Source organism: Onychostruthus taczanowskii, unplaced genomic scaffold (assembly GCF_017590055.1).
Source record: "Onychostruthus taczanowskii isolate IOZ18803 unplaced genomic scaffold, ASM1759005v1 scaffold314, whole genome shotgun sequence".
In the NCBI taxonomy this organism is placed as follows: Eukaryota; Metazoa; Chordata; class Aves; order Passeriformes; family Passeridae; genus Onychostruthus; species Onychostruthus taczanowskii.
Window position 1 is genome coordinate 1 of NW_024500506.1, and position 18,583 is coordinate 18,583.

Genomic DNA, 18,583 nt, shown 5'->3' on the forward strand with positions numbered 1-18,583 from the left:
CCGGCGGGGGCCCGTAGGGGCCATGGGCAACGCCGAGGGCCGGGCCCCGCGCCGGGCCGAGCCCCGCGGCAACCCCGGCAGCTTCGATGAGCTGCACCGGCTCTGCAAAGGTGCGCCCGCGGGGAACGGGGGCGGCGGGAGAGCGAGGGGGACAGCGGGGCTGAGGGGACAGCGGGACCGTGAGGGGACACCAGGGAGCCCCGGGGTCAGGGGACACCGGGGTGACGCTGAGGGGACAGCGGGGGTGGCAGGTGTGTCCCCTGGGGGGCTGGCCCGGGGCTGTCAGTACTGTCCCCAAAACGGGGCTGTGGGTGTCACCTGGGGGGTGACAGCCGTGTCTGGGGGTGACAGCCCTGTCCCTGTGGGGTGACAGCCGTGTTGGCGGTGACAGCCGTGTCCCCAGGGGTGACAGTCGTGTCCCTATGGGGTGACAGCCCTGTCCCTGTGGGGTGACAGCCGTGTCCCCAGGGGTGATGTCTGGGGGTGACAGCCGTGTCCCCCAGGGGTGACAGCCGTGTCCCCAGGGATGACAGCCGTGTCCCTGGGGGTGACAGCCATGTCCCTGTGGGTGATGTCTGGGGGTGACAGCCGTGTCCCTGTGGGGTGACAGCCGTGTCTGGGGGTGACAGCCATGTCCCCGTGGGGTGACAGCCGTGTCTGGGGGTGACAGCCCTGTCCCCAGGGATGACAGCCATGTCCCTGTGGGTGATGTCTGGGGGTGACAGCCGTGCCCCCAGGGGTGACAGCCGTGTTGGCGGTGACAGCCGTGTCCCCAGGGGTGACAGTCGTGTCCCTATGGGGTGACAGCCCTGTCCCTGTGGGGTGACAGCCGTGTCCCCAGGGGTGATGTCTGGGGGTGACAGCCGTGTCCCCCAGGGGTGACAGCCGTGTCCCCAGGGATGACAGCCGTGTCCCTGGGGGTGACAGCCATGTCCCTGTGGTCCCCATGGGGTGACAGCCGTGTTGGGGGTGACAGCCCTGTCCCCAGGGGTGACAGCCATGTCCCCGGGGGTGACAGCCGTGCCCAGGGGGTGACAGCCCTGTCCCCGGGGGTGACAGCCGTATCCCCGGGGGTGACAGCCCTGTCCCTGTGGGTGATGTCTGGGGGTGACAGCCGTGTCCCAGGGGGTGACAGCCGTGTCCCCGTGAGGTGACAGCCATGTCCCTGTGGGTGATGTCTGGGGGTGACAGCCGTGTCCCTGTGGGTGACAGCCGTGTCCCCAGGGGTGACAGCCGTGTCCCCGCAGAGGTGTTCCCGCCGCAGCTGGAGGGGGTGAAGCTGATCGTCACCAAGACCCTGAGCAGCCACTTCCAGGTCGGGGAGGTGACACCGGGGGACACTGGGGGGGGGTGGCCGTGCGCCTCCCCCTCCCCCCCGCTCCGTCCCCGTCCCGCGTGACCGTGCTGTCCCCGCAGGTGACACACACGGTGCACATGAGCGCCCTGGGCCCCTCGGGCTACCGCTTCAACGCCACCTTCGTGGGGGACCGCCAGCTGGGGCCCGCCGAGGTGACAGCGCGGGGGGGCTGCGGGTGGCACCGGCCTCGTCACCCTCTGCCACCCCCGGGCCACCAACGGGGCCTTGTGGCCGTCTGGGACACAAGGGTGGCCCCGGCGTGGGGGGTGGGCCTGTAGCCTGGGTGGTCTCGGGGTGGCCCTGTGGCCTTGGGGACATTGGTGGCCTTGGGGTCACCGGTGGCTTCAGGGACATTGGTGACCCCAGGGGGGTCAGTGGCCTGGGGGACATTGGTGGCCCTGGGGTGAGGGGTGGTCCCAGGTGGCCTCAGGGCCATTGGTGACCCCAGGAGGGTCAGTGGCCTGGGGGACATTGGTGGCCTTGGGGTCACTGGTGGCTTCAGGGCCATTGGTGACCCCAGGACGGTCAGTGGCCTGGGGGACATTGGTGACCTCGGGGTCACTGGTGGCTTCAGGGACATTGGTGACCCCAGGAGGGTCAGTGGCCTGGGGGACATTGGTGACCTTGGGGTCACTGGTGGCTTCAGGGGCATTGGTGACCCCAGGGGGGTCAGTGGCCTTGGGGACATTGGTGGCCCAGGGGTCACAGGTGGCCCCGGGTGGGCCCGGGTGGCCCTGGGCTCGTTGGTGGCCTCGCCATGGCCACAGTGCCACTGGCACGTCCCAGCCAGCCCCAGGCCGGAGCTGGGGACACTCGGTGGTGGCTCTGTGGCCGTCCCCGTGTCCCCCTGTCCCCGTGTCCCTGTGTCCCTATGTCGCCTTGTTTCCTCTCCCTGTCCCCATGTTGTGCTGTCCCCAGGTGTCCCCAGGTGTCCCCAGCTGTGTCCCCAGCTGTGTCCCCAGGTGTTCCCCTGTCCCCAGGTGTCCCCCGCTGTGTCCACAGGTGTCCCCAGCTGTGTTCCCAGGTGTCCCCTGTCCCTGTCCCTGTGCCCCCGTCCCCTCACCGTGCTGGCCCCAGGTGTCCCCAGGTGTCCCCTGTCCCTGTCCCTGTGCCCCCGTCCCCTCACCGTGCTGGCCCCAGGTGTCCCCAGGTGTCCCCTGTCCCTGTCCCTGTGCCCCCGTCCCCTCACCGTGCTGGCCCCAGGTGTCCCCAGGTGTCCCCTGTCCCTGTCCCTGTGCCCCCGTCCCCTCACCGTGCTGGCCCCAGGTGTCCCCAGGTGTCCCCTGTCCCTGTCCCTGTGCCCCCGTCCCCTCACCGTGCTGGCCCCAGGTGTCCCCAGGTGTCCCCTGTCCCTGTCCCTGTGCCCCCGTCCCCTCACCGTGCTGGCCCCAGGTGTCCCCAGGTGTCCCCTGTCCCTGTCCCTGTGCCCCCGTCCCCTCACCGTGCTGGCCCCAGGTGTCCCCAGGTGTCCCCTGTCCCTGTCCCTGTGCCCCCGTCCCCTCACCGTGCTGGCCCCAGGTGTCCCCAGGTGTCCCCTGTCCCTGTCCCTGTGCCCCCGTCCCCTCACCGTGCTGGCCCCAGGTGTCCCCAGGTGTCCCCTGTCCCTGTCCCTGTGCCCCCGTCCCCTCACCGTGCTGGCCCCAGGTGTCCCCAGGTGTCCCCTGTCCCTGTCCCTGTGCCCCCGTCCCCTCACCGTGCTGGCCCCAGGTGTCCCCAGGTGTCCCCTGTCCCTGTCCCTGTGCCCCCGTCCCCTCACCGTGCTGGCCCCAGGTGTCCCCAGGTGTCCCCTGTCCCTGTCCCTGTGCCCCCGTCCCCTCACCGTGCTGGCCCCAGGTGTCCCCAGGTGTCCCCTGTCCCTGTCCCTGTGCCCCCGTCCCCTCACCGTGCTGGCCCCAGGTGTCCCCAGGTGTCCCCTGTCCCTGTCCCTGTGCCCCCGTCCCCTCACCGTGCTGGCCCCAGGTGTCCCCAGGTGTCCCCTGTCCCTGTCCCTGTGCCCCCGTCCCCTCACCGTGCTGTCCCCAGGTGTTCCCCACGCTGCTCGGGGACATGGACAGCTCTGGCAGCCTCAACGCGCAGGCCGTGCAGCTGCTGGGCGAGCGCCTCCGCGCCAAGGCCGTGTTCCAGGTGAGCCGGGCGTGCCCCCGCCGCGCGCCGTGCCCCGCGCGGCCCCGCTGCCAGCGCCGCTGTCCCCGTCCCCAGACGCACCAGGCCAGGTTCGTGACGTGGCAGTTCGACGGCGAGTACCGCGGCGAGGACTGCACGGCCACGCTCACGCTGGGCAACCCCGACCTGCTGGGCGGCTCCGGTGAGTGTCCCCGAGGTGGCCTCGAGGTGGCCCTGCCGTCCCCGAGGTGGCCCGGGATGCCTGGGGACAGCTGGGATACCTGTGGATAGTTGGGGACAGCTGGGGACACCGGGGAGAGCTGGGGACAGCCGGGGGCACCGGGGAGAGCTGGGGATGCCTGGGGACGGCTGGGGACACCGGGAACAGCTGGGGACACCGGGGACACCGGGGAGAGCTGGGAATCCCTGGGGACGGCTGGGGACAGCCGGGGACAGCTGGGAATGCCTGGGGATAGCTGGAGACACCTGGGGATGCCTGGGGACAGCTGGGGACACCGGGGAGAGATGGGATAGCTAGGAATGCCTGGGGACGGCTGGGGACATTGGGGACACTGGGGACAGCTGGGGACACCTGGGGATAGCTGGGGACACCTGGGAATGTCTGGGGACAGCTGGGACAGCTGGGGATGCCTGGGAACAGCTGGGACACCTGGGGACAGCTGGGACAGCTGGGGATAGCTGGGGACACCTGGGAATGTCTGGGGACAGCTGGGACAGCTGGGGATAGCTGGGGACACCTGGGAATGTCTGGGGACAGCTGGGACAGCTGGGGATAGCTGGGGACACCTGGGAATGTCTGGGGACAGCTGGGACAGCTGGGGATAGCTGGGGACACCTGGGAATGTCTGGGGACAGCTGGGACAGCTGGGGATAGCTGGGGACACCTGGGAATGTCTGGGGACAGCTGGGACAGCTGGGGATAGCTGGGGACACCTGGGAATGTCTGGGGACAGCTGGGGACACCTGGGGGACACCTTGGGGACACCTCGGGGACACCTTGGTGACACCCGGGGGACGCCTTGGGGACACCTCGGGGACACCTTGGGGACACCTTGGGGACACCTTGGGGACACCTCGGGGACACCTTGGGGACATCTCGGGGACACCTCGGGGACACCTTGGGGACACCTCGGGGACACCAGGGGGATGCCTTGGGGACACCTCGGAGACACCTCGGGGACACCTTGGGGACACCCGGGGGACACCAGGGGGATGCCTTGGGGACACCTGGGGGACGCCTTGGGGACACCTTGGGGACCTCTCAGGGACACCTCGGGGACACCTTGGGGACACCAGGAGGATACCTTGGGGACACTTCGGGGACACCTTGGGGACACCTTGGGGACACCTGTGGACGCTGTCTCTCCGTTGCAGCCCCGAACTGGGTGACAACGCTCAACGTGGGCTACGGCGGCGCCCACGCCAGCTACTACCACCGTGCCAACGAGCAGGTGCGTGTCCCCGCTGTCCCCCAGCGTGTCCCCCAGCGTGTCCCCCAGCGTGTCCCCCAGCGTGTCCCCCAGCGTGTCCCCGGTGTCCCCGGTGTCCCCGCCGCCGTGACCGTGCTGTCGCCCGCAGGTGCAGGTGGGGGTGGAGCTGGAGGCCAACACGCGGCTGCAGGAGAGCAGCTTCGCCTTCGGCTACCAGCTCAGCCTGCCGCGGGCCAACGTCGTCTTCAGAGGTGGGCGCGGCCCCCGCGGCTCCCGCGGCCGCTGTCGCCTGCCGGTGGCGCTCAGCTGTCGCCGCGGTGTCCCCGCAGGGCTCCTGGACAGCAATTGGAGCGTGGGAGGGGTGCTGGAGAAGAAGCTGCCCCCCCTGCCCGTGACGCTGGCGCTGGGCGCCTTCCTGAACCACTGGAGGAGCCGGTTCCACTGCGGCTTCAGCGTCACCGTGGGCTGAGGGACAGGGGACAGTGGGACAGCAGGGACAGGACAGCAGGGACAGCACAGGGGACAGGACAGCAGGGACAGGACAGAGGGGACAGCAGGGACAGGACAGGGGACAGCACAGCAGGGACAGGACAGAGGGGACAGCAGGGACAGGACAGGAGACAGGACAGCAGGGACAGCGGGGACAGTGGGGACAGCAGGGACAGGACAGGGGGCTGGACAGGGGACAGGACAGGACAGGGGACAGCACGGGGGACAGCACAGCAGGGACAGGACAGCGGGGACAGGACAGCAGGGACAGCAAGGGGACAGCACAGGGGAGAGGACAGCAGGGACAGCGGGGACAGGACAGGGGACAGCAGGGACAGGACAGGGGACAGGACAGCACAGGGGACAGGACAGCAGGGACAGGACAGGGGACAGCAGGGACAGGACAGGGGACAGCAGGGACAGCGGGCAAGTGGCACCGTCCTGCTCAGGGAGCCGCCAGGCCGGAACATGCAGGTGCCACAGGGACCCGCGGGGACAACGCAGGCTGGGGACAGCGAGTGACAGCGCCACGGGAGGGCTGGGGGTCCCCGTTGTCCCCAGTGCCACCTCCCGCGGGTGGCCGCTGCCACTGGGGGTCCCCGTTGTCCCCAGCGCCGCGGCGGCCGTGCCTCAGTTTCCCTGCGCTGACGCACCCGGGAGCCCGGATAAATAAAGGAGCTTTACTCTGTGCCCGGTGGCGGCCGGGGGTGACACTTGGGGACCGGGGGGGTGACACGGGGCAGGGCGCCGCGCTCAGCTGATGATCTCGGAGAGCAGCGGCGTCATGGCCGACAGGTCCTGGATGTGCAGGATCTGCCGCGTGTTCTCCACCTTCAGCGTCTGCAGCTCCGTCAGCAGCAGCAGCAGCTTGGCGTACAGGAACCTTGGGGACACGCGGGGGGGGACATCCAGCCGGCCCTGGTGGGGGTCCCCGCGCCCCTCTGGGGGGGGCTGCCGCCCCGTGCCGGCGCTCACCTGCCCTCGGGGGGGGGATGCCGGTGCTCGATGTAGCTCTGCAGGGTCAGCGCCACCTCCTCCTGGAACCGGTCGATGACATCGCGCTGGGCGATGCCGGCGTGGTCTGCAGGGAGCGCGGGGGTGACCTCAGCGGGGCCTTGGGGACATGGGGGTGTCCCCGTGTGTCCCCCCCCCAAGCCCCCGCGGGGCGGCTCACCAGGCGAGAAGAGCAGACAGGGGACAGGACAGCAGGGACAGCGGGGACAGTGGGGACAGCAGGGACAGGACAGGGGACAGCAGGGCAGGACAGGGGACAGCACACAGGGGACAGCGGTGACAGGACAGGGGACAGCAGGGACAGCGGGCAAGTGGCACCGTCCTGCTCAGGGAGCCACCAGGCCGGGCCATGCAGGTGCCACAGGGACCCGCGGGGACAACGCAGGCTGGGGACAGCGAGTGACAGCGCCACGGGAGGGCTGGGGGTCCCCGTTGTCCCCAGTGCCACCTCCCGCGGGTGGCCGCTGCCACTGGGGGTCCCCGTTGTCCCCAGCGCCGCGGCGGCCGTGCCTCAGTTTCCCTGCGCTGACGCACCCGGGAGCCCGGATAAATAAAGGAGCTTTACTCTGTGCCCGGTGGCGGCCGGGGGTGACACTTGGGGACCGGGGGGGTGACACGGGGCAGGGCGCCGCGCTCAGCTGATGATCTCGGAGAGCAGCGGCGTCATGGCCGACAGGTCCTGGATGTGCAGGATCTGCCGCGTGTTCTCCACCTTCAGCGTCTGCAGCTCCGTCAGCAGCAGCAGCAGCTTGGCGTACAGGAACCTTGGGGACACGCGGGGGGGGACATCCAGCCGGCCCTGGTGGGGGTCCCCGCGCCCCTCTGGGGGGGGCTGCCGCCCCGTGCCGGCGCTCACCTGCCCTCGGGGGGGGGATGCCGGTGCTCGATGTAGCTCTGCAGGGTCAGCGCCACCTCCTCCTGGAACCGGTCGATGACATCGCGCTGGGCGATGCCGGCGTGGTCTGCAGGGAGCGCGGGGGTGACCTCAGCGGGGCCTTGGGGACATGGGGGTGTCCCCGTGTGTCCCCCCCCCAAGCCCCCGCGGGGCGGCTCACCAGGCGAGAAGAGCAGCATGGCCTGCAGCAGGGCGTACTCGGCCTCGTGCAGCCGCAGCCGCCGCAGGCTCTCGTGGAACTTGAGCAGCGGCTCCAGGTACACCTGCTGGAAACCGGCTGGGGGAGCCCCCGAGCCCCGCTCAGGGCGGGGGTCCCCGCCGTGTCACCGAGTGCCACCGAGTCGGGCGGCGCCGGGCTGGCCGCTCCGAGCCTCCCCGGGCAGCCCTTCCAGGGCCTTTTCCCTTTTCCAGGAGGAATTCCCCCAAATTTCCCACCCTGAGCCTCCCCGGGCAGCCCTTCCAGGGCCTTTTCCCTTTTTCGGGAGGAATTTCCCACCCTGAGCCTCCCCGGGCAGCCCTTCCAGGGCCTTTTCCCTTTTCCAGGAGGAATTCCCCCAAATTTCCCACCCTGAGCCTCCCTGGCACGGCTCTAGGCTCTGTCCCCTTGTCCTGCCCCATTCCCTGGGATCACATCCCAAACCCCACCTGGCAGATCCCAAACCCCCCCTGACAGGTCCCAAATCCCCCCCAGGAGATCCCAAATCCCCCCTGGAGATACCAAATCCCCCAGGCAGATCCCAAATCCTCCAGGCAGATCCCAAATCCCCCTGGCAGATCCCAAATCCCCCCTGGAGATCCCAAATCCCCCTGACAGATCCCAAATCCCCCAGCAGATCCCAACCCCCCCGGCTCCCCCTTTCCTCCAGGCTGAGCCCCCCCAGCTCCCTCAGGACTTTCCGGACCCTTCCCCGGCCCCTCACGGTCCGTCCTCACCCGAGTGACCGCAGCTGGACACGGCCTCCAGGTGACAACGCCAGCCTGCCACGCTGTCCCTGAGCCGGCCCAGGTGCCACCCTGCCCAGCCGCTGTCCCTCGGGTCCCTCTGTGCCCAGGCGATGTCCCCACCCCGGGGACAGCGCAGAGCCCTTCACCCTGTCCCCCTCCTGTCCTCGGGCTGTCCCCGCGGATCCCGCCTGCCCAGCACGTGTCCCCGGTGTCCCCGGTGTCCCTGGTGTCCCCGGTGTCCCAGTGTACCCGGTGTCCCCAGTGTCCCCGGTGTCCCCCCTCCTGTCCTCGGGCTGTCCCCGCGGATCCCGCCTGCCCAGCACGTGTCCCCGGTGTCCCGGTTGTCCCCAGTGTCCCTGGTGTCCCCAGTGTCCCCAGTGTCCCTGTTGTCCCCGGTGTCCCGGTGTCCCCGGTGTCCCCAGTGTCCCTGTTGTCCCCGGTGTTCCCAGTGTCCCGGTTGTCCCCGGTGTCCCCAGTGTCCCGGGTGTCCCTGGTGTCCCCAGTGTCCCGGGTGTCCCCAGTGTCCCCGGTGTCCCCGGTGTCCCGGGTGTCCCAGTGTCCCAGTTGTCCCTGGTGTTCCCAGTGTCCCGGTTGTCCCTGGTGTCCCCAGTGTCCCGGGTGTCCCAGTGTCCCCAGTGTCCCGGTGTCCCGGGTGTCCCAGTGTCCCTAGTGTCCCGGGTGTCCCCGGTGTCCCGGTGTCCTGGGTGTCCTGGTTGTCCCCGGTGTCCCAGTGTCCCGGGTGTCCCGGGTGTCCCCGGTGTCCCGGTGTCCCGGGTGTCCCCAGTGTCCCCGGTGTCCCGGGTGTCCCCAGGTGTCCCGGGTGTCCCGGTTGTCCCCGGTGTCCCAATTGTCCCCGGTGTCCCCGGTGTCCCGGGTGTCCCCAGCTGTCCCCGGTGTCCCAGTTGTCCCCGGTGTCCCCGGTGTCCCTGGTTGTCCCTGGTGTCCCCGGTGTCCCGGTTGTCCCCGGTGTCCCCATTGTCCCCGGTGTCCCCGGTGTCCCGGGTGTCCCCAGCTGTCCCCGGTGTCCCAGTTGTCCCCGGTGTCCCCGGTGTCCCTGGTTGTCCCTGGTGTCCCCGGTGTCCCGGTTGTCCCCGGTGTCCCCCGTGTCCCCGGTGTCCCAGTGTCCCCTTTGTCCCGGTGTCCCGGTTGTCCCCGGTGTCCCAATTGTCCTGGGTGTCCCGGGTGTCCCGGGTGTCCCCTTTGTCCCAGTGTCCCGGTTGTCCCCGGTGTTCCCGGATGTCCCCGGTGTCCCGGTGTCCCCGGTGTCCCCAGTGTCCCTGTTGTCCCCGGTGTTCCCAGTGTCCCGGTTGTCCCCGGTGTCCCCAGTGTCCCGGGTGTCCCTGGTGTCCCCAGTGTCCCGGGTGTCCCCAGTGTCCCCGGTGTCCCCGGTGTCCCGGGTGTCCCAGTGTCCCAGTTGTCCCTGGTGTTCCCAGTGTCCCGGTTGTCCCTGGTGTCCCCAGTGTCCCGGGTGTCCCAGTGTCCCCAGTGTCCCGGTGTCCCGGGTGTCCCAGTGTCCCTAGTGTCCCGGGTGTCCCCGGTGTCCCGGTGTCCTGGGTGTCCTGGTTGTCCCCGGTGTCCCAGTGTCCCGGGTGTCCCGGGTGTCCCCGGTGTCCCGGTGTCCCCGGTGTCCCCGCGGTACCCAGGGCCCCGTCGTGGATGGTGTAGCAGCGCTGGCCGCACTCCCAGGCTGTCCCAGTGTCCCGGTTGTCCCCGGTGTTCCCGGATGTCCCCGGTGTCCCGGTGTCCCCGGTGTCCCGGTTGTCCCCGGGTGTCCCGGGTGTCCCAATTGTCCCCGGTGTCCCTGGTGTCCCAGTGTCCCGGGTGTCCCAATTGTCCCCGGTGTCCCAATTGTCCCGGGTGTCCCGGGTGTCCCCGGTGTCCCGGTGTCCCCGGTGTCCCCGCGGTACCCAGGGCCCCGTCGTGGATGGTGTAGCAGCGCTGGCCGCACTCCCAGGCCTTGGTGGCGGGGTTGAAGATGGTGTTGTAGCGGATCTGGCAGATCCCCAGCGTGGCTCCTTTCAGCAGCGAGATCTGCGCCTCCAGCGGCAAACTCCTGCCGGGAGGGGACACGGCGGCGACACGGCGACACGTCAGGGGGGTGGCGCTGAGCGCCGCCCCGCCGCGGCCCCGCCCCGCGCACCTGAACACCGGGATCTCCTTGGCGAATTTGATCACCTGCTGGATCATGAACGTGCTCAGGTCCGCGAACTGCGGCAGCAGCGACAGCACGTCCGGCAGCGCCTCCTCGCACGGCGACAGCGACACCCCCGCGGCGACACCCGCGCCCGGGGGGCTGGGCGCCAGCAGGCGCACGGCGGGCTGGGGACAGCGAGGGGACAGGGCTGGGGACACGCGGGGACAGGCGGGGTGGCTCTGGGGGCGGGTGGGGGAATCGTGGGGACGGGCTGGGGGCACATGGGGACAGTAAGGACATCTTTGGGGACATCCAGGACATCTTTGGGGACAGTCTGGACATCTTTTGGGACAGTGTGGGCATCGTGGAGACAGTCTGGGTACACGTGGGGACATCCAGGACATCTTTGGGGACAGTCTGGACGCCTTTGGAGACAGTCTGGGTACACGTGGGGACAGTCAGGACACTTTTGGGGACAGTCAGGACATCTTTGGGGACAGTGTGGGCATCTTTGGGGACAGTGTGGGCATCGTGGAGACAGTCTGGGTACACGTGGGGACATCCAGGACATCTTTGGGGACAGTCTGGGTACACGTGGGGACAGTCTGGACATCTTTGGGGACAGTGTGGGTACACGTGGGGACAGTCAGGACATCTTTTGGGACAGTCTAGGTACATGTGGGGACAGTCAGGACACTTTTGGGGACAGTCTGGGTACACGTGGGGACATCCAGGACATCTTTGGGGACAGTCTGGACATCTTTGGGGACAGTCTGGGTACACGAGGGGACAGTCAGGACACTTTTGGGGACAGCTGGGGCACCCATAGGAACAATCGTGTCCCTGGGGGGGACAGGCTGGGTCACTCAAGGGGACAATCGAGGCACCCATGGGGGCACTCAGGCCACCCATGGGGCCATCTGTGTCACTCGTGGGGACACTCAGGACACCAGGGAGGTTGGCTGGTCACCTTTGGGGACAGCCAGGCCATCTGTGGGGACAGCCAGGACACACACAGAGGGGTGCCCAGGGCGCCCATGGGCAGGGCTGGGACCGCCGTGGGGACAGCGGGGGCAGCCGCAGGGACAGGGGTGACCCCGCTGGGGACAGGGGTGACCCCGCTGGGGACAGGGGTGACCCCGCTGGGGACAGGGGTGTCGCCGTTGGGGACAGGCGTGTCCCCAGCTCACCCAGCAGTGCATGAACTGCGAGAAGCTGGAGTCGAAGGTGCGCTGGTGGGCGCCGATGAGGAGCGCGATCAGCTCCTGCTGCTCGGCCGTCAGTCCCTCCTGTCCCCGCTGTCCCCCGGGCTGTCCCCGCTGTCCCCCGGGCTGTCCCCGCTGTCCCCGCAGCTCCCGCCGCCGCCTCAGCGCCTCCTCGGACATGATCACTGCCACCCCGGCCCCGTGTCACCGCTGTCACCGCCGTCACAGGCGGGCACAGCGGGGACAGCGATCGGGGACACCCCGGCGGGTCCCCGCTGTCCCCTCTGTGCCACACTCCCTGCTGCCACCTCTGTCCCCTCCCCTGCCACCCCGCCCAGGCCGCTTCTCCCTGTCCCTTGTGCCCTGCGTGTCCCCTTCACCCCGCCCGTGTCCCCCGTCCCTGTCCCCGCTGTCCCCTGTGTCCCCCGTGCCCTCCCCCGCCACGTCCCCCTTGTCCCCTGCGGGTCCTCCCTCTCTGCTGTGCCCCGTGTCCCCCCGGCTGTCCCCCGTGTCCCCCGTGTCACTCACTGTCCCTCCTCATGCCCACGTCGAGGCACTTCTGGAGGCGACACGCCTGGCACTGTCGCCGCTTGGCCTTGGTGACAGGGCAGCGCCGCGCCAGGGGACACGTGAAGCGGACACCTTTGATGATGGAGCGCCTGCGGGGACACGGGGACCGCCCCCGCGGGCTGGGGACACGGGGACAGCCACCGCGGGCTGGGGACACTGCCACCGCGGGGTGGGGGCACGGGCAGTGCCACCGCCACCCCGTGTCCCCATGTTGGTGCCAGCGGCTGTCCCCTCTTGTCGCACGCTGCCCCCGTCCATGGGACCGTCCTGTGCCACCCCCTCCCCCCCACGCCAGTCCCTCCTGTCCCATCCTGTCCCCACATCCCATCTTGTCCCCTCGCCCTGTCCCCTTGTCCCATCCCGCCCTGTCCCCGCAGTGTCCCCACAGTATCCCCGGCTGTCCCCGCAGTGTCCCCGCAGTGTCCCCAGCTGTCCCCGGCTGTCCCCACGCTGTTCCCTCAGTGTCCCCGCAGTATCCCCGGCTGTCCCCGCGGTGTCCCCTCAGGGTCCCCGGCTGTCCCCGCAGTGTCCCCGCAGTGTCCCCAGCTGTCCCCGGCTGTCCCCACGCTGTTCCCTCAGTGTCCCCGCAGTATCCCCGGCTGTCCCCGCGGTGTCCCCTCAGGGTCCCCGGCTGTCCCCGCAGTGTCCCCGCAGTGTCCCCAGCTGTCCCCGGCTGTCCCCACGCTGTTCCCTCAGTGTCCCCGCAGTATCCCCGGCTGTCCCCGCGGTGTCCCCTCAGGGTCCCCGGCTGTCCCCGCAGTGTCCCCGCAGTGTCCCCAGCTGTCCCCGGCTGTCCCCACGCTGTTCCCTCAGTGTCCCCGCAGTATCCCCGGCTGTCCCCGCGGTGTCCCCTCAGGGTCCCCAGCTGTCCCCGCAGTATCCCCGGCTGTCCCCACGCTGTCCCCGCGGTGTCCCCTCAGGGTCCCCAGCTGTCCCCGCGCTGTCCCCGCAGTGTCCCCGGCTGTCCCCGGCTGTCCCCGGCTGTCCCCACCTGAAGAAGCCCTTGCAGCCCTCGCAGCTCATGACGTGGAAGTGGTACCCGTTGGCCCTGTCCCCGCACACGGCGCACACTTTGTCCCCGTCGGGCTCCGTGTCCCCAGGGGGGTCCCGGGGGCTTCGCTCCGTGCCGGGGGGGCTCGGCAGGGACACGGCTGGGGACACGGCGACAGCGGGGGTGACACACAGCCGCCACCGCCACCCGTCCCGTCCCCTCGAGGCCACGGTGTCGCCCTGTCCCGCGGCGCTGTCACCCGCGCCAAGCCGCCCGTCCCCGCGGTGTCCCCGCCACCCGCGGTGCCACCACCCGCGTGTCCCCGCCAGTCCCGGTAGGTCCCCTCCTGTCCCCGCGTGTCCCCGAGGGGGACAAAGTGACCCCGCTGGTCCCTGAATGTCCCCGCTGGTCCTCGCGTGTCCCGCCAGCCCTCGTGTGTCCCCTCCTGTCCCTGTGTGTCCCCTCCGGTCCCCGCGTGTCCCCCAGGGGGACAAAGTGACCCCGCTGGTCCCTGAATGTCCCCGCTGGTCCTCGCGTGTCCCGCCAGCCCTCGTGTGTCCCCTCCTGTCCCCGCGTGTCCCCTCCTGTCCCTGAGTGTCCCCTCCGGTCCCCGCGTGTCCCCTCCGGTCCCCGCGTGTCCCCTCCTGTCCCTGAGTGTCCCCTCCGGTCCCCGTGTGTCCCCTCCGGTCCCCGCGTGTCCCCTCCTGTCCCTGAGTGTCCCCTCCGGTCCCCGCGTGTCCCCTCCGGTCCCCTGCGGTCCCCGCGGGTCCCCGTGGCTGGCGGTACCTGAGCCGCTGTCCCCCGGTGCTGTCGGTGAGGGGACATCGGGTCCCCGAGTGTCCCCGGCTGTCCCCGCGTGTCGCTGGCGGTCTCCGTGCGTCCCCTCCATTCCCTGTGTGTCCCCTGCTGTCCCCTGTGTGTCCCCTCCCGGGTGTCCCCGCGTGTCGCCGGCGGTCCCAGGAAGGGCCGCGTGGAGTTTGAACCTTGAACTTGGGGCTGCGACAGGCGGGGACAGAGCGCGGGGCGGAGGGGACACAGGGGACAGGTGGCACCTGGGGTGGCACCTGGGGCGGGACGAGGTGACAGCGGGGACACAGGGGGACAGCCAGGCACGGAGGGGACAGCCAGGATGTCTGGGGGTGGCACCGCGTGTCACACGCTGCCAGCAGCAGAGCCCAGAGGGGACACGGTGGTGGCCGTCCTGCCACCGCTGTCCCCACAGGAATGTCACTGTCGCCATCCCGGGACCCCCGCGCAGTGCCCTGTCCCCAAATGTCACCGCCACCAGGAGGGTGGCACTCGGGGGGCTCACGGTCACCCCGGTGCCCCCACACTCCCCTGTGTCCCCTCGTGTCCCCTGTCCTACCCCTCCATGTCCCCCGTGTCCGTCGTGTCCCCCTTGTCCCCCCTGTCCCCCCATGTCCCCAATGTCCCCAGTGTCCCCCAGGTCCTCAAATCCCCAATGCCCCCAATGTCCCCAATGTCCCCCCCTTGTCCCCATGTCCCTAGTGTCCCCCCCATGTCCCCAGTGTCCCCACGTGTCCGTCGCTCCTGGAGCGGGGGGGGGAAAGCCACGCTTGTGGGCGTGTCCCTTATCGGTCCCGCCCCCGCTCCCCATTGGCTGCTCGCGGCTGTCACTCAAACCCCCGCCCCTATAAGAGCGGCGGCGGCAGCGCCGGTCACGCACTCGGCAGCGGCGGCAGCGGGCGGGATGAGCGAGGTGGGGACAGCGGGGACACCGGGGACACCGGGGGACAGCGGGGACAGCGGGGACACCGGGGACACCGGGGGACAGCGGGGACACCGGGGGACAGCGGGGACACCAGGGGACACCGGGGGGCACCGGAACACACCCGAAAGGGGGGTGTGCCCCTTGTCCCGTGGCTTTCAGCACCGGGGAGGGGGCGCTGCGGGGACCCCGGGGACAGTTTGGGGACACCGGACCACCGGTGTCACCTCCCCTGTCCCCCCCGGGCCCTCCTCTCTTCTCAGCGCAGCCCCCGTGAGCCCCACGCTGGCTGGAGGTTGTGGGGACCCCCGGGGACAATGGGGGGTCCTGGGGACAATGGGGGGGCCTTGGGGACAATGGGGGGGCCTTGGGGACAGCGGAGCCCCTGTGTCACCCCCCGGGTCCCCTCTCTCCGCAGCGCAGCCCCCATGCCCCCCCCTCCGCGGCGGAGGCCCCCGGTGGGCAGCAGCAAGGTGAGGACCCCCGCTGTCCCCAGGGTCCCCTCATTGTCCCTTGCCGGGGGTGGCACCTGGGTGCGTTTGGGGACATGCTCTGTCCTTCCCCTGTCCCCTCGGAGGCGTCGCGGTGTCCCCCTGGGAGGGGTCGTGGTGTCCCGTGTCCCCAAGGGGGGGGCAGGGTGTCCCCCTGGGTGTCCCAATGATCAATCCAGGGGTGCCGGGCTGTCCCGTGTCCCCAAGGGGGTGGCAGGGTGTCCCCCTGGGTGCCAGGCTGTCCTGTGTCCCCAAGGTTGGCGGCAGGGTGTCCCCCTTAGTGTCCCCAGAGTGAGTCTGGGAGTGCCCGGCTGTCCCGTGTCCCCAAGGGGGTGGCAGGGTGTCCCCGTTAGTGTCCCCATGATCAATCCGGGGGCTCCAGGCTGTCCCTTGTCCCCAAGGTTGGTGGCAGGGTGTCCCCCTGAGTGTCCCCAGAGTGAGTATGGGAGTGCCAGGCTGTCCCGTGTCCCCAAGGTTGGCGGCAGGGTGTCCCCCTTAGTGTCCCCATGATCAATCCAGGGGTGCCGAGCTGTCCCTTGTCCCCAGGGGAGTGGCAGGGTGTCCCCCTGGGTGTCCCCATGATCAATCCAGGGGTGCCGGGCTGTCCCGTGTCCCCAAGGGGGTGGCAGGGTGTCCCCCTAAGTGTCCCCAAGATCAATCCAGGGGTGCCGGGCTGTCCCTTGTCCCCAAGGGGGTGGCAGGGTGTTCCCCTGGGTGTCCCATTGGGTGCCAGGCTGTCCTGTGTCCCCAGGGTTGGTGGCAGGGTGTCCCCGTTAGTGTCCCCCTGGGTGTCCCCCTGGGTGTCCCCATGATCAGTCCAGGGGTGCCGAGCTGTCCCTTGTCCCCAGGGGGGTGGCAGGGTGTCCCCCTGGGTGTCCCATTGGGTGCCGGGCTGTCCCGTGTCCCCAAGGGGGTGGCAGGGTGTCCCCCTAAGTGTCCCCAAGATCAATCCAGGGGTGCCGGGCTGTCCCTTGTCCCCAAGGGGGTGGCAGGGTGTTCCCCTGGGTGTCCCATTGGGTGCCAGGCTGTCCTGTGTCCCCAGGGTTGGTGGCAGGGTGTCCCCGTTAGTGTCCCCCTGGGTGTCCCCCTGGGTGTCCCCATGATCAGTCCAGGGGTGCCGAGCTGTCCCTTGTCCCCAGGGGGGTGGCAGGGTGTCCCCCTGGGTGTCCCATTGGGTGCCGGGCTGTCCCGTGTCCCCAAGGTTGGTGGCAGGGTGTACCCCTGGGTGTCCCCCTCCCCCCCCGGCAGCCAAGGCTGACCCCAAGAAGGAGGAAGAGGAGGAGGAGGAGGAGGAGATCGACATCGACCTGAGCGCGCCCGAGACGGAGCGCGCCGCTCTCGCCATCCAGGGCCGCTTCCGCCGCTCCCGGCAGCGCAAGGAGCCGCCGCGGCCCTGAGGGGTCCCGCGACCCCCGACCCCCGTGGGGACCCCCGCGAGCAGCTCCGGGGGGGGGCTCGGCCCTTCCCTGCCCCGAGCCGGGACCGCGAGTGACGCTGGGGGGGGTCTGGGGGGGACACAGCCGGCAGGGGAGGTGGCCCTCGGGAGAGGGGGCGGCGGGGACCCCCCTGGGACCCCCCCGGTTTTCCTGAGGCCCCCCCCTTTTCCATGGAACCCCCCGTTTTCCCGAGACCCCCCCGTTTTCCATGAGAATCCCCCATTTCCCTGTCCCGTGGTGGCGTTGGGGACACGCCGGGGGGGGGACACGCCGATGTCCCCCGGGTCGGGGGGCGACGGGTCCCGCTGCAGCCCCCAGCCCAGAAAATCGGGGCTCCTGTCACTGTCACCGCCCCCTCCCCACCTTTCTGTCACTGTCACCGTCCCCTCCTGTCACTGTCACTGTCCCCTGTCCCCCCCCCCACCCCGAGGGGCTTTTGCCCCCCCCGCAAAGAATAAAGTGTGAGGAAGAGGAGGCTGCGCGGGGGCTTCGGGGGAATTTGGGGAGGGGTCCCCACTGGGAGGGACCCCCGGGTCTCCCTTCTTTGGTGGGACCCCTAAATCAGCGGGGGGTCCCTGGGCTGTCCCTCCTGGGGGGGACAGGGGTGACCCCAGGTGTGTGTGGGGGGGGGTCTCCCCTCTGGGATTTGAGGAATTTCCAGGGAAATTCCCGGGATTTTCTCACCCGCTGCGGCCCCAAAAGGGTTTGGGGGGGTTAAATCAGGGAGATTTGGGGGGTTCGCAGCCGGATTTTGGGGGGATTTACAGCCGGATTTTGGGGGGATTCACAGCCGAATTTTGGGGCGGCTCGCAGCCGGATTTGAGGGCTTGACAGGAGGATTTCGGGGGGATTCGCAGCCAGATTTGGGGGCGCCCGCAGCCGGGTTTTCAGTGTTCACAGCCCGGTTTTCGGAGGGGGTTTGCAGCCGGATTTTGGGGGGTCCACAACCGGGTTTTGGGGGTTCGCAGCCTAATTTTGGGGGGAGTTTGCAGGCGGATTTAGAAGGGGTTCATAGCCCGGTTTTCGGGGGAGGTTTGCAGCCGGGTTTTGGGTGTTCACAGCCTAATTTTGGAGGGGGTTCGCAGCCGGGTTTGGGGGGTTCGCAGCCGGTTTTGGGGGGCTCAGGGGGGTTCGAGGGGCGCGGGAATGCCGCGGTCCGGTGCAGAAATAGCTCCTTGGAAAGAAAAACAGCGGCAGGGCCCAGGGGACGCGGCGGGGCCGGGCTGCGCAGACTTATTAGGGAAAGGACAACGGCACCGGGGGGGCTCCGGGGGGGCTCCGGGGGGGCTCCGGCCCGGTTCCCGCGCTGCTCCGTGCCCCAAGTGCCCCCCCAGACCCGGGGCTGGGGTCTTTTCCCCCCCCCTCCCTCCACTCCCAGCCTGGGGGGACAATGGCCCCTGGGTTAATTACAGCGAGCTTTAATTAGCGGCGGGGAGGTGGCACTAAGGTGGTGGCATCGGGGACAGCCCCCCCTGGTTGAGAGGGGACTCTGGGGTGCCACCAGGTCACCGCCCAAGTGTCACCTCCCCGCTGAGGTGGGGATGAGCTCAGACACCCCCGGCCCCGGAGGGGGACAGTGACAGTGACAGTGACAGTGACAGTGCGACAGGGGAGGGGACACGGGGCTCCCGGAGATGTCAGTTTTATTAATGGCACCACGGGGACAGGGAGGGGACAGGGACAGGGACAGGGGGTACAAAACGCGTCCGGGGGCACGGGCGGCTCCCCCAGCCCGGCCGCAGCCTCGCCCCCTCCTCGGGGCTCCGGCCGGTT

The 18,583-nt window shown here is 69.9% G+C and overlaps 3 protein-coding genes across 8 annotated transcripts; 1 reads left to right on the plus strand and 2 right to left on the minus strand.

The window, feature by feature from the left end:
* The first annotated feature begins 6 nt into the window (after positions 1-6).
* TOMM40L (translocase of outer mitochondrial membrane 40 like) lies at positions 7-5,491 on the plus strand. The gene is made up of 8 exons (XM_041409914.1): positions 7-110; positions 1,248-1,315; positions 1,417-1,509; positions 3,380-3,481; positions 3,557-3,662; positions 4,856-4,932; positions 5,060-5,162; positions 5,241-5,491. Exons 1-8 carry the CDS (start codon positions 23-25, stop codon positions 5,378-5,380), a joined length of 777 nt encoding a protein of 258 aa, XP_041265848.1. The 5' UTR covers positions 7-22; the 3' UTR covers positions 5,381-5,491.
* A 209-nt stretch (positions 5,492-5,700) lies between these two features.
* LOC121338722 (nuclear receptor subfamily 1 group I member 3-like) lies at positions 5,701-6,765 on the minus strand. The gene is made up of 3 exons (XM_041409915.1): positions 6,733-6,765; positions 6,376-6,569; positions 5,701-6,283 (listed from the first exon to the last, which is right to left on the minus strand). The coding sequence occupies exons 1-3, from the start codon at positions 6,763-6,765 to the stop codon at positions 6,154-6,156; spliced, it is 357 nt and encodes a 118-aa protein (XP_041265849.1). The 3' UTR covers positions 5,701-6,153.
* LOC121338724 (nuclear receptor subfamily 1 group I member 3-like) lies at positions 6,596-14,061 on the minus strand. 6 transcript variants are annotated; one of them, XM_041409919.1, is made up of 9 exons: positions 13,941-14,061; positions 13,155-13,314; positions 12,122-12,252; positions 11,579-11,778; positions 10,395-10,573; positions 10,162-10,307; positions 7,470-7,586; positions 7,271-7,376; positions 6,596-7,178 (listed from the first exon to the last, which is right to left on the minus strand). In XM_041409919.1, the coding sequence occupies exons 1-9, from the start codon at positions 14,041-14,043 to the stop codon at positions 7,049-7,051; spliced, it is 1,272 nt and encodes a 423-aa protein (XP_041265853.1). In that variant the 5' UTR covers positions 14,044-14,061; the 3' UTR covers positions 6,596-7,048. The 6 variants fall into 6 exon arrangements, 5 of the variants coding, with proteins under 5 accessions (XP_041265853.1, XP_041265852.1, XP_041265855.1 ...); XM_041409921.1 differs by having other exon boundaries at positions 7,039-7,178; positions 7,470-7,575; positions 10,430-10,573; XR_005953071.1 differs by having other exon boundaries at positions 7,146-7,178; positions 7,470-7,575.
* Between the last annotated feature and the right edge of the window lie 4,522 nt (positions 14,062-18,583).

Bases quoted from the DNA above. Each gene is read 5' to 3' on its own strand.
- LOC121338722 (XM_041409915.1), bottom strand. From the start codon at position 6,765: ATGGCCCGGCCTGGTGGCTCCCTGAGCAGGACG. The intron at 6,570-6,732 runs GTGCCACTTGCC...TCGCCTGGTGAG, and splicing joins GTGGCTCCCTGAGCAGGACG to CCGCCCCGCGGGGGCTTGGG. The intron at 6,284-6,375 runs GTGAGCGCCGGC...CGTGTCCCCAAG, and splicing joins CATCCCCCCCCCGAGGGCAG to GTTCCTGTACGCCAAGCTGC.
- TOMM40L (XM_041409914.1), top strand. From the start codon at position 23: ATGGGCAACGCCGAGGGCCGGGCCCCGCGCCGGGCCGAGCCCCGCGGC. The intron at 1,316-1,416 runs GTCGGGGAGGTG...CTGTCCCCGCAG, and splicing joins CCCTGAGCAGCCACTTCCAG to GTGACACACACGGTGCACAT. The intron at 5,163-5,240 runs GTGGGCGCGGCC...GTGTCCCCGCAG, and splicing joins GGCCAACGTCGTCTTCAGAG to GGCTCCTGGACAGCAATTGG.
- LOC121338724 (XM_041409918.1), bottom strand. From the start codon at position 14,043: ATGGAGGGGACGCACGGAGACCGCCAGCGACACGCGGGGACAGCCGGG. The intron at 10,308-10,394 runs GTGCGCGGGGCG...CCCTCCCGGCAG, and splicing joins AAGGAGATCCCGGTGTTCAG to GAGTTTGCCGCTGGAGGCGC. The intron at 7,587-10,161 runs GTACCGCGGGGA...GGGCTCCCCCAG, and splicing joins CATCCACGACGGGGCCCTGG to CCGGTTTCCAGCAGGTGTAC.